Source organism: Peromyscus eremicus, chromosome 8a (assembly GCF_949786415.1).
Source record: "Peromyscus eremicus chromosome 8a, PerEre_H2_v1, whole genome shotgun sequence".
NCBI lineage: Eukaryota > Metazoa > Chordata > Mammalia > Rodentia > Cricetidae > Peromyscus > Peromyscus eremicus.
Window position 1 is genome coordinate 42,526,472 of NC_081423.1, and position 13,633 is coordinate 42,540,104.

Here is a 13,633-nt window from a genome sequence, read left to right on the forward strand (position 1 = left end):
GACTGGTCATGGTCATCAACTTACTAGATTAAGAGATGTCTATGAGTGGTAAGACATGCCTGTGTGTCTGGGGGAGGGGAGCGTGCTTCCAGAGGGACAATGACTAGGGAAAGGGGGCTTCCCCGATTGTGAGCAGCCTGAATGGGTGGTGGAGGAAGCAGTGTGTGCTAAGTGTGCAGGCCCTCTCTCTCTGAGAGTGCATGGCTGCGGCCCTCCTCCACTGACACCAGCCTCCAGAATCTTTGACCTTTAATGCAGAACCAATACAAGCCTTCGGTACTGGGGCTGCTGGGGTCCAGATTCTTGGCCTGGGCAGCTACAGTGAGCACAAGGCTGTGCGTGGACCCAGCCCCTACGATGTATGCAGTCCAATAAACACTCTGTTCTAATACACACATACAGGCACTAGGACTCACTCCATAGACCTCTAAGTGATGACCACGAGAAGGTGCCGGGGGCTACGGCAGCATCTTAAGGGGGAACCAATGCCTGCGGCAGGTGAATGGCAGAGTTAGACCAAGTACTCATGCCTCCCTCAGAATGACTGGCATCTTCTTTCCTGTTTGGAAATGGTGAAAAGATGACAATGTGGTGTGACTTGTGCACGGAAACCTGGGTCATGGCCCCACAGTGGCAGCACAAAGCTGGGGTCTCGGTGAGGACAGGAAGGATGGCTATGCTGCGGTGGCCATCCTTACCTGAACAGGACTTGGCCCACATGCTGAGGGCACCTGGAAAACACATCGCACTCATGCAGCCACGGCCTCTTGGTGGCCCATCCTAGGAAGGTGCAGTTCCCAGCACCAAGAATGGCCTCCCGGGTTCCAGTTGAAAGGACACAGGGTAGCAACAGCAGACTCAGGAGAGCCATGCGTTCGGAAGCTTGCCCCACTACATCAGCTTTCTCATACGCCGGTTATGCTTGTCCACAGTCAGGGTTGCCTGGTCCACAGCTACGGTGATGCCATCCAGAGCCTCGTCCTGGCGCTCGAGCTCGGCCTCGGTGTCCAGCGCCAGTCCCTTCAGCTTGCTCAGGATCTGGGAGAAGCAGAAATGACAAGCATACACTGTTTCTATCCTCAGCGCACTAGCAGGAGTCTGATGTAACCAAAGGGATACGGTTTTCTGAGTCAGGAGGACACAGCCTACAGAGCTGCTGCCTGGGCTGGGCCTCGGCACTAGGCTGGACCCTGTGGTCCCAGGATGCAGCTGCCCGCCATCGGTGAGTGTACGTGACCATCCCAGAAGGTGCTGAGCGAAACCATTGTGGACCTGGGCTAACAGAGTCACTAGGCTACATGGCTCACACCGCTAGGCAGACATTGGAGTGAACCTTGAACTCGGTACAGCAGTGTGCTTGTCATGCTGCAGCAGCTGTGTGCAGCTGTGCTCACAACTCCCATACCAGCAAGGGAGCCAAGCATTCAGACCTGGGTAAGTCACCAGATGTTGGTGATGTTCAAGTCCCCGCACAAGGTTCCTCTGAAAATGCATCCTCATCATTAAGTGACAAGTGCCTATAATTTATAGGCCACACAACACAAGGCCACTTCAAAACTACAAGGCTGGCCATCCTTACCTCGGGTGGGTGGTGCAGAGGGCACGGAGGGTCTCAGGACAGGTATGTGTGCCCACAGGGCCACTGGAGAAAGCAACAGACCACTGCAGGCCAGACAGGTTGGGAGGCCCATCTCCCCTAGCTTCCCTCACTCACATGAGTGATGCACGTCATACTTCAGGCAGTTTTATTTTCCTGCAGTTCTGAGCTCCTCACACTGTGGTTGCTCTATGTTCTCGGGAAGCTGGGACAAGCAGCTAATATTTCCAAGCTGACAGGAAAAGGGAAAACTTACTAAAGAAAACAGCGCCCACCACTTGGGATGACTGTGAACACCTTCTTCCAGGGGAAGCCTCACATCACAGTGGGCCAAGGAAGAGGGATTGAGGAACCCGAGTGTAGTGGATACCTCTCCACCTATAACCTTTAAGTACCAGCCCCTGGGGTGTGGCCTCGGGGCTACCCTTAAGACCTGAGAGACAGCCGGGCGGTGGTGGCGCACGCCTTTAATCCCAGCACTCGGGAGGCAGAGCCAGGCGGATCTCTGTGAGTTCGAGGCCAGCCTGGACTACCAAGTGAGTCCCAGGAAAGGCGCAAAGCTACACAGAGAAACCCTGTCTCGAAAAACCAAAAAAAAAAAAAAAAAACAAAAACAAAAACCTGAGAGACACATAGGCCGCTCTCTTCTCCCCGTTGTGGGCTTGGATGGTGCAGACTGACTCAGGCGGCAGAACAGCATGGGACAGGACCTCAGCCTTCCTGGACCCTACAACAATTTCCCTAGTCTGTTTAGTGAGTTGTCTTTTCCAATCTATGTCCTAATAAATTCATTATACCCCTTAAGCAGACTCCCTTGGATTTCTTGCTATACTCAAGTCATCAGGACATCTTGGACACAATCACTGTCTCCCCACAGCTGCTTATGGCAGGGATGGGCTGAGTGGGGACTTCAGAGGCCCCCAAAGTCTGTCTAGTGAATGCATTATATCCTAAGACCGTCCCTGACCCCTACCTGAGGACACACGTGAAAGTGTCCTATGAGGGTCTGGCAGAGCTACCACACACCTCAGGTGGCCCAAACTGCTCTATCGGCACCTAGCTGGTACCTCCGGTCACACACTAAGTGCTCAGTTCTAGTTCACAAAGGCACCCTTGCTCATAGGCTGGCACTTCCACCAGCTTGGAGACCCGGCCAAGAGCTGTTCATTTGACTAACAACACACACACAAGCAGGAGAAGCCAGGACAGCAAGGCCTAAGTTCTTTCCTAACAGCTAGAGTCATATAAGCCATCCACACAATAAACTGCAAATGACAAAGGCCTGTACTGGGGCCACCAATGGGCCTCAGGAGCTCCTCTAAATATAGGCTACTCCAAAGCATGCGGAGAGACTGACAGAGTGAGACAGCCTGTGTCTCCCCGTGAACACTTCATCACAAGACTGAGCATGCTCTCTGCAGTTCTAGATCTGTTCCCCCAAAGCTGGCTCAAGCTCTGGAGAGCACACTGTGGGGTCAGTGAGCCCTGGAGATGGGCGATGACATCACACAGTAGGTCTTTTCCATCTCCTGTACTTGTGACCTCACACAGTGGACCCCAGACAACAAAGTAAAACAAGGAAATGAATCCCCTAACACCCCGTCCTACCCTCTCTCCGGGCAACATTCCTCTCTCACCTGCCTGGTGCCACCTACTTGTCTGTCACTCTGTCTGTCATCTGACAAGTCCCCTAGCCTCCCACAGTCAGGCCATACACAAGCCCTGGCCATGCTTCTCTATAGTCTCCGGGGCTGTGTACATATGGGTCCCATACAAGCACATGTCTTTGCAGAGGGTGTAAATATACTGTGATAGGCCGGTAATGCAATTCTCGGCCAGCACCCTTGTCCTGCAGGTATACGTGCCACGGTCTGAATAGAAATGTTTCAGACTGTGACCTCTTTGGAACCAGGATCCAGCTCCTGCCAGAACTCTGGGTGCCACAGCTTCCAGCCAGGCATGTGTGGAGTCTGTAGCACATTGGCCATCGGTTTACTTAGGAGGTACAGTGTGTCTTGTCTGTGTCTAAGAACAGTGCTGTGGGAAAGAAGAGACTTAAAGAAGAAAAGGAAAGCTGACTGTGACTTAATCATTATGCATCACATTTGTGTGACAAGTTGGCATCCTTACCCCCCAAATCCCAAATCTGAGTCTGAGCTGATGTGACGCTACCGTAGGCCACCACACCTGATCTCACATAGGCCACGTCAAAATGCAGGCACACTCATCAGGCACGGAGGGGCACATCTGCAATCCCGGCACTTGCAAGGTGGAGGCAAGAAAATCAGGAGTTCAAGGCCAGTCTCAGTGACATACGGAGTTTGAGCCCAGCCTTGATGACACAAAACCCTATCTCAAAACAACAAAATAAAATATAAAACAAAACCTCAAAAATGCAGGTACACTGTAACTATTGTCTGAGGTCTTCTTCAGGTATGTGTCCAAGGTGCACACAAGACAAGTGAATTTCATGTTTAGACTGGGTCCCAGCCTGAGGCTATCTCATGTCTGAGAAATATTTCAAACTCCTAAATAATCCCAAACCAGTAGGGTACTGCGTGCTTCAGAAAAGGGATGTTCAGCCCATGTGAGCTGGATTTTATTACTACATCCACATGCTTGCATGAAAACTAAAAATACATGATTAAAGTACACTTCAGTTTTGTTTCCTGGCATTTACTTTTTCATTCTCTGATGATCTTAAACAAAAGCTCGAGCTATGGGATCACCCTCCAATGCAACTCAGAACTTAATTTTAGGAACCGCTCATTTTTTTTTTTTTTTTAAATCTCAAACTCTTTTTAAATAAGGTCCAGAAAAGCTAAGCACTGGCCATGAGCTCTGGGGCTCACTGACTGGATCCAGACTGAGCTAGCTTACAGGAGACATAACCACTAGCTTAGCATTAACCGCCACAGGAGGATGATTCAGTCACATCACCAGGGCACTGTGAGAAATCACATGTCCCTGAAAACAAAGCAAGGATCTCATCTGGGCCTGGAGGAGGCAGTCTCTCCTGGATGCTGGGCTGCACAGCCTAAGTAGCCCTCCAGCCGGGGGTGGCCAGAAAGCTGCAGTACAGGAAGAAACAATGCATTCTTAAATGGTCGTATAGTGAGTGAAGAGTGAATACATCCAAAATACACTTCAAAAAGAGAGTGAACCAAAGTCATGACTGGTTAAGATAATACACACAATACAGAAGTCCTGGATGCCAATGTGAACGTTAGGCTTGACAGACATCTCAGCCAGGACAAACATGAATACCAGCCATATGAAACAGGAGTAAGGGTCACAGGACCTTGTGTCCACAAAGCCCACCTCTATGACAGTCTGTGAGACTTACATTTCCACTGTCATCTTCCTGAAAAGCTAAGTCAATTGCTTCTGCCTTGTGCACAGTGAGAAGAAAAAGAAAGATTACGTGTGGGCTGAGGATGTAGCTCAGCTGAAGCTCAGTCCCCAGAATTACATAAACTGGGTGTGGTGGTGTCGGCCTGTAATCTCAGCACTTAGGAGGTGGAAGTCAGAAGACCAGAAATTCAACGTCATCTTGACTAGACCAGCCTCAACTACATGAGACCTTCCCAAAGGGGGGGTGGGTGGGGGAAGACAAGACTGTGTATTCTGTGACCTTTGCCTAATAGTCAAAGAATATTCACATATAATAACCTGTGGCCCAAACAGCTGATTGCCTATCCAAGTAGGCAATATAAAGGCTGGTTGCTATTTAACATTTGATTTGGAAAAAGTCTCACCATTTTTTAAGTCTTAAAAATAGAACTCATTCCAAATACCCCGCTAAGACCCCTTGGCCTGTCTGCCAAAATGCACTTGGAATTAATTAATACTGCCCATACTGAAAAGACATCCAACAGCTTCTAGGTCTGCAGACAAAGAAAGTCACAGAGCTAACCTTCCCGGCACTAATACCTTACAATATTGGTAGCCTTTTTTCTTTAAGAGAGGGATTGAAGTAATTAAATAGCACCACGCACATTCCATATAACAGGGGATGGAAAGAATGGAGCTCGTGAAGTCTGGCCAAACCTTAAAAACAGTTGTTCCCTCTGTGGCCCAGGATGACAAGCTGTCTAGTCATCAGCACATAATGCTGCCAGTCTCTGACGTACCCAGGAGGCCCCTTGATGAGCCCTCTCTGGCTGTGAGTCAAAGGCCAGGCTCAAACGGACGTTCCCACAAGTCCCTGATATGTAACAAACACACAGTAACCAGGCGGCTTCACCTGTGCAGACTACCTAACTGCAAATGCTCAGCCCATGCTGGACAGGCAAGGCACGTAAACATGTGCAGGCACGTGTCCAGGAAAGTCTGGGAAATTGAGGGCTCTTCTCTCGGGGAAGTCACGGATGCAACACAGCAATCAGCAGCAAGTGCCACCACTGTCCGTGAGTCACATCAGCTCCTCTCAGTGTCTGTGGCAAGAGAAGGGAATAGTTCGGGTGACTCAGGCAGGAACCAGACAGGAAGCAGAGAGGGACACATAAGATCAGGGAAAAAAGCCAATAAGTGCCCCCCCCCCCAACACACACACATACACACAGCTGTTCCTAGGACAATCACAAATGCCACTCTGCAAGGGGCCATTCCCAGGGAATCCTTGAGGAGGGCTCTCTACCTTGCTGGCCTTGAAAGCCCCATGGGTCCTCAAGGCTGCTCTGGACAAGAGCTCACAGCTCAGTGGTATGTGATGATGAATGGTCTATCTGCACAACGCTGTCTGGACTGGAGACCAGCACACCAACACAGTCCTGGCTGGCAGTAGTGTCATACAGAGAGACCTCGGCCTCCCTGCCATTCCTACACTGTCCATAAAGACAGCACATTATGGAACCAGAGCTGATGGAGGCCGTTTAGATGCACTGGATGTGCCCACACACTCTCTCATGGCCGCGTGATGTGGGGCTGTGCTGTCACGACAGCCTAGCTCAGAACACACTCGGTGTGCCCACACGTGTTGCAGTACACTGGCTGCTATCTTCACAGAGAATCTTGGAAAAGATGCTCTGCTCCACCTTGTCATATGACTCCAGGGTCTGGGGTATGAATGTGAGCACCTACAGTTAGTATGAGCGAGGCTGTCTGCTCGCCACTCTTCTTACACTGACTCACCCAGAAACTGTGAATTTTCCTACAGTGAGAAATTAGCAACCATTTAAGAACAGAGCTGGGATAAATCAAGCTGTCTGCAACTCTGAGCAGTTCCTCCAGTTGAGCCATTAACATGCTGTGGAGAAGGTAAAGAGGGGAAAGTTGGCTTTCACAACAGGGAAGCCCTAGGGGCTGCAGGAGCATGCTCTGCTGCAATCCATCACACGCAAAGCTCACAGACCACCCTAGTCTCACGTCCCAGTGGCTGCATTCCGAGGGGCTCCTGGTGGTCTGGGGCTGGCAGGGAGGGTGGGTGTGAGGCTCCGGTCTCATGGTCTCCCCCATACCATGGTGTGCGTGGGCTTGCTTGTGCCACTTCTGAGGTGACTTAGAGACAGCAGAGTGGCTGAGCTCAGGCCTTCAGGGATCTGTGGGCCTGAACCGCATCTGGCGGCCGGCCGCCAGTGACAAATAGCTGTTCTCACTTGAGGGCCAGCCATGATGCTTGAGTACACAGATCCAAGGCTGGCCCAGACCACTGCTACTCAGCTCAGTCATAGGTGACCTCCAAGTGAGTCAAATGTCTGCAGAAAGATGAATCTTCACTACACAAAACAGGAGACCTGGGGAAGATGTACTGAGGCATGGCTCCCCGGGTTCTCAGCAAAGTGGATGCCTCACACTGCTTCTCGAGGTACCATCTGTTCTTATCCACACTTTCAGGTACAACCCTGCTGTGTGATGGGACAGTGACAACCAGAATACCCAACACAATGAGTTATACGACAAGGATGCAGTCACTACACCTCCCCATCTCTGCATGTGCTGCCTTCACACTGCACACAGACAGACAGAAGGACAGCCAGCCCCTAAGCTTGTTCATCTCTCATTCATCTGACATGATTTAATGGCATTGAAACCCAAGACCTGCTTCCCAGCCAAGACCAAAGCTGCTTCACACCTGTTACCTACTATGACAAGTTAATTAAAAGGGGTCACTTAAGGAAATGCAGGGCTTCGGTGAACTATAACAACACTCCAGCTGAACACCCCAGCCTGAGAGTATGGGGAGGAGCAAGTCAGCCTCACTGTACTAACAGCACCCTCTTGACACCGAGAGTCTGGGGACCTCACCCCACAAGCAAGCAGTCATCTCTCAGCAGTGTGTCCTCTAATTCAGCTCTGATATCTACTTCCTGGAGAGTGTCAGATCCCAAGGGTGGGGGCTCTGTCCCCACAGTGTCCCCACTCCAGGGCCAGATGTAAACCTTCTCCTGATGACCAGAAGTTATGTCGGGGTTCCTACAGCCCCCCTCGGCTTGTACTGGTTTGCTCAGAATGTAGAGAACACTAACTTATGTTGACTGGTTCATCATGAAGATAATTACCAAGGATACAGACCAAGGCCAGGGTAGGGCTTCCATGCCCTCTGTGGGCACTCGCCCTTAGGTCCTCCAATTGTCTGGGAAGATGTCTATCGGAAAGATGTCTGAAAAGGTCTCTGGGGATATTATGGAGGCTTCATTATATGGGGTGATTAAACCACTGGCCATTGGTGATGCACTCAACCTTCAGCCCTTCTTCTGAGGTAAGGCTGAGGGTCCTCACATTCCAGCTTTGCCCTTTTCGGTAAGCAGCCCCACCCTGAAGCTACTCCAGTGGCTGTGGCTACTGGCCAGCAGAGGGCTCATTAACATGGGAACAGAGTTCACTTCTGGAGTCCCAGGATTTTCGGAATGAAGCAGAGTATCCCATGCTTCAGTGACTTTCTCCAGCATACATCATATGCCAGGGAACGGATCTCATTAAATGTACAGTGACTGAAATAATAAGTTTCTTCTCTGACCACAGTGGAATCGAAGTAGAAATTTGGAAATCCCTAACATTCATAGATATACACAAATTAAACAGCAGCTCTGAAACAACCAATGAAAGGAAATTAGTAAATTCTTAGAGGCGACTGAAAACGAAAACACAGCACAGGAAACAAACTGAATCCATATGGGAAGCTCACAGAGAACGGGGATTTGGTGTGAGGGAACCAATGACTTACCACGTTAGCAGCACGACCTCAAAGACCTTCCACTGACAAAGGAGGACATCAACAGAATCCGACATTAAATCATTAAAACATTTAATCCTCCCGATTAAATGCTCAGAAACAAAACAGAGGACCTTCCTCAAGAGAGCAACCGGGGTTCACGAGTATCGTCTACCAACAGGGTGTCCACATCCTGGGGGTCAAAATAGTGAAAAAAGGGGACTGCAGAGATGGCGCAGTGCTTAAGAGCATTAACTGTTCTTCCAGAGGACCTGGGTTCAATTCCCAGAACCCACAGGTTGGCTCACAACTGTCTGGAATTCCAGCTCCAGGGGATCAGATGCCCTCTTCTGGCCTCTGCAGGAATGGGGCATGAACATGGTACCACAGACACATGTGGGCAAACATTCATATACAAAATAAAAACAAAAATTTCTAAATAGTGGAGCAGGAAAGGAAAAAAGAGCGAACAGTTTTGGGAAGGACACACAGAAAGACTCCCGTGTGGAGAAGGTGTTACCTGACGGCAGGAAACCTAAGACTCAGCTCCAAACCTGAACAGGTCTGAGCAATGAGCTCCACACAGGACCAATGCGACACAAGCCTGTAGCCCTCTAGAGCAGCAGCAAAGGACTGGAAAAGGAAGCGGAGGAAATCATTCTGCTTGTGACAGCGTCCCAGAGAACGAAACAGCGGCCTAGCAAAAGGGCGACACATGTGCACAGGAAACGAGACGATTTGCTGACTGAAGCTAGAGACCGAAACAAACAGGAAGATTCCCCAGGTGCCCAGCCAGAAGGTCTCAGGCTGTCCTGGCCACAGAACCTCCAAAAGTGACACAGAGTCAATGCAGGCAGGGTCAAAATGCAAGCTGCAGTTCGTAAACCAAAAAGGAAAAGCTAAACTTTACACCCTTATGGAAGGGACCTAGAAGAGCCAAAGCAAATCTGACAGAGCGGGAGCTGGGTGTGTGGTACACACGTGCAATCCCAGCATCGGGAGGCTGGAGACTCAGGAGTTCGAGGCCAGTATTGGCGACATAACGAGTTTGATGGCAGCCTGGGCTACATGAAACCCTACCTCAAAAACTAAAAATTAAACAAGAGAACTATGGCACACTTAGCGATTTTAGAGCTTACTACGGAGTTATAGTAATCAAAACACTGACCAGTAGACCAGGATAAAGAAGAAAAGGGTGAGAAACCCATACTTCCATGGCTAATGGACTTTGGACAGGGCTTCAAAGCAACTCAAAGTGGGAAAATAGTTCACTAACAATGTTGTAGCCATCTCATTTCACATGCAAAAATGAACTCAAAATGGATGAACAACTTAAGACATAAAAGGTGGAACTCTAAAAAGAAAAAAAGGGTAAGTCTTCAGGGCCTTGTTTTTAGCAATGTGTTCTTTAAACAGCAAACCAGCACATCACAAGCAACAACAATAACAAAGCAGAAAAGTGTATAACATTAGGTAAGTTAGGTGTGGTGGTGCACACCTTTAGTCTCAGCCTTGGGAGGCAGAGGCAGATGGATCCCTGTGAGTTCAAGGCCAGCCAGGGATATATAGTGAGACCCTGTTTTAAATACTAAAGTGAGGGGATAAATATTATAATTTGAATTCTTTGTACCTTTATTGTATTATAAGAATTTGAAAGCTGGATACGATGGTATACCTGGGAAAGGGAAATAGGAATGGTGTCAAGAGTTTGAAGCCAGCCTGGTAACCCAGGAAGTTCTAGGCTAGCTTGGGTTACAAAGAGACCCTGTCTCTAAACAAATAAGTAAGTAAATAACTAAATGCCAAGCAACAGATTTGACTAGCCTTTGTTCCTGGGTCCTGGAAGCACCTAGATCTTTGGGACTTGTCAAGTAATGGAAATGTCTTTGTCTTTGCAACCAAGGAGACCCAGGCCTACACCTGAGTTTGTGGCGATGCAAAGGCCAGCTGTGTGACTAGAGGGTGGGGGTGGTGGCCACCGGACCCCAGTGTGACCTCCCATAGAATGGGGGTTCGGTATAAGATTCAGGTCTGAGACTGGTGATTCTAGCAGGACCTGCAATGTACCCCCAGAAAGACTTAACGGAGATCCCGCTTGGTGGCACAAATGTGCTGGAGGGTAACAGGCCAACTCCCTGAGAGAGGACGGGAACTGTTGGGGACCTCTCTGATCTAGCTCTGTGTTTCTTCATTTGGCTGCTCTCACTTGTACTCTTTATGTTAAATGTTAGTTGTGAGTTCGCGAGATGGCTCGGTGGGTAGAGGGCTCGCTACACAAACGTAAGCACCTGACCTGAGGTCAGATCCCAGCACCTACATAAAAGTTGGGGCACTGAGATGTGTCACCATAATCCTGGAACTGTGGAGCAGACGGTGGGTTCCAGGGCTCACTGGCCCGTGAGTCCGGTCAGGTTAGGGTCTTTATCTCAAAAGGTAAGGTGAAGGAGAGACTGAGGAAAGGTATGCCTGGCCTCCACGTGTGTCAGATACTCAACCTGTGTCTGAGGTGCACGGTTTAGCTCAGTGCTACAATGGACTAGAATAAAGCTCTAAATAAAAAACATCCCCCAGAAACCTCTCAATGAAGGTAGGAATGGATGATGATCTATCCACAGGAAAGTTCCAGTAAGTGGGAGGACACCTGAGCACGAAAAAGGCAAAAGCCTGCAGTGGCCAAAGCCAAACACTCAGTGCCTCATCTCACAGCAAACTGTTCAAGGGACGGACCTTGAACTCAGGCTGGCAAGTGGGTCCTCCTGGGCCCTACCCTTAAGAGGCTGGGCAGTTTGGTCATGCAAAGTGACGGGGAATTGTGTGTGGCCCTTGATCAGGGGGCTGAGGCTCGCAGCACATGCGTGGGGTCATCACGGCACATGCCACTGTGTGGAGAAGACCCGTGGTCTCAATGTGCAGATAGTGTGGGTGCAGAAGTCGAGTTGGTGACGCTCTGACCCCTGAGCCCTGTTTCAGCTCATGTTTGGGGAATACAGTCATCTCATGCAGACAAGGTTCACTCAAAATGACTGACTGGAGTTTCCCTCTCCAGCAGGGAGAGAGGAGAGTTTGAGGGAGGTTTAAATCTGGGGTACCAAGGAAAACAGGCCAAGGTGACGGGTACTGAAAATGATGAACCATGTTCTACACTTGCCCAAAAGGAATGAAAAGGCAGAGATAGCAGGTAGGAACTTTTTTTTTTTTTTTTTACAATTTTTATTATATTTATTTATTTTTGTTTTGTTTTGTGTATGTGGCAGTCAGAGGACCATTTTTTGTTTGTTTGTTTTTGGTTTTTTTCAATACAAGGTTTCTCTGTGTAGTTTTGGTGCCTGTGGTGGATCTCGCGCTGTAGACCAGGCTGGCCTCGAACTCACAGAGATCTGCCTGGCTCTGCTGGGATTAAAGGTGTGTGCCACCACCGTCTAGCCATTGTTTTTATTTTATAATTTTTGTTATATTTTGAGACAGGGTCTCACTGTGTAGCCCTGGTTGGCTTGTGTAGACTAGTTTGTCCTCAACTCACAGAGATTCTCCTGCCTCTGTCTCCTGATTTCTGTGGATTAAAAACATGTACCACCATGCCTGGCATAGAATAACTTGTGAGACTTAGTTTTCTCCTACCATGGAGGTCCAAAGGATCAAACTTAGGTTATTAGGCTTGGTGGCAAGTGCCTTTACCCACTGAGCCATTTCACCGGCCCACAAATTTCTTGAAGTAGGTTATATAACCAATAGAGAACCACAAAATTGTTTCCAGAAAGCTACAGTTACATCTGGGCAGGTACAGGTACATATGGAGCTGGGGTACAGGGAGCATTCGGGAGATTCTAACAATAAACATAAAGCTGCAAGACCAACATGCTGTGCAGACCTCACCTGTGGAGCCCCAGCACACCCTCTGAGCATGACACTAGATCTTACACACACACAGAAGTAGCTTTCTCTGCCGCGGTCCATTGTTAGGACCAAGGGTCTTTCTGCCCACAGTCCACCAGATCTGATCACCCTGGTCTCCAGTAGTGGCCTCCCAGTAAAAGGTAAAGTGGGAAGAACCTCTCAACTCAGGTCAGGACACAGAAACAGAGACAGGAAGAAGCCCCGTATGGACCCTGGAAGCCTTGCTTTAGGAGAGCAAGCCCTATTTCCTGTTTTATCAACCCTTTACCGCCACCGACGTGTGGCTCTGCGGATCCCCTGGAGCAAGCGCAGCCACAGTTCTGAGGAGGAAGAGCAGACACTGCCAGTTGTCAGCTGAGGGGCTTTGCCAAATCTACCGGGGGATTGGTTTCCTTCTGGCCACCTGGGCTCTTTCTCCCCCAGCCGCAGTGACGCGGCAGCTGGTGGCCACAGACCACGCACCCACTCCCACCCTTGGGTAATCCTGGCCACCTCCCCATTAGCATCCCCAACTGCAATTTAAATCACCAGGACACATCTCAACATAATGGCTTTAATAGCATCTGCGACCCAAACCACAGCTGGATGGAGGAGGATTTCTTGCATTTTTGTTTTCCCCAGAATTTAACTCGTTCCTGCTTGTGCTTGCGCTCCAACGGTACAGCCAGGAATTCCTCTCCAAATACGAAACATGTGTTTCACCTTGAAAAGACCGCTTCGAGTAAAGCTAGGCTGCACCCCCTGACCAGTACAGAGTCCCCACCTCAGACCCAGTCTGGCACCACAGACCCTCAGCACCACTGATCTCAGTGTCCCAACACTAAGACCTCAGAGACACATAGTATCCAGTGTTGCCAACATGGACCACTCCAGGACCTCTAGGTACTGCCACAGACAGGCGCTGTGGAGCCCTACGCCATTCTTGGCCTGGGCTATGTTCATCCTGACATCTTCCCCTCAGGCCCTCAACTTTAGGATGAAAGCTGACA

The 13,633-nt window shown here is 49.5% G+C and overlaps 1 protein-coding gene across 1 annotated transcript in view; it reads right to left on the minus strand.

The window, feature by feature from the left end:
• Positions 1 to 844: 844 nt before the first annotated feature.
• Positions 845 to 13,633, minus strand: part of Snap47 (synaptosome associated protein 47) — a 53,055-nt gene continuing 40,266 nt past the window's right edge. The window contains exon 5 of the mRNA XM_059270775.1: positions 845 to 1,038. Within this exon, the coding sequence (XP_059126758.1) occupies positions 892 to 1,038 (147 nt within the window). The 3' untranslated portion in view covers positions 845 to 891. The remainder of the gene's footprint in view (positions 1,039 to 13,633) is intronic.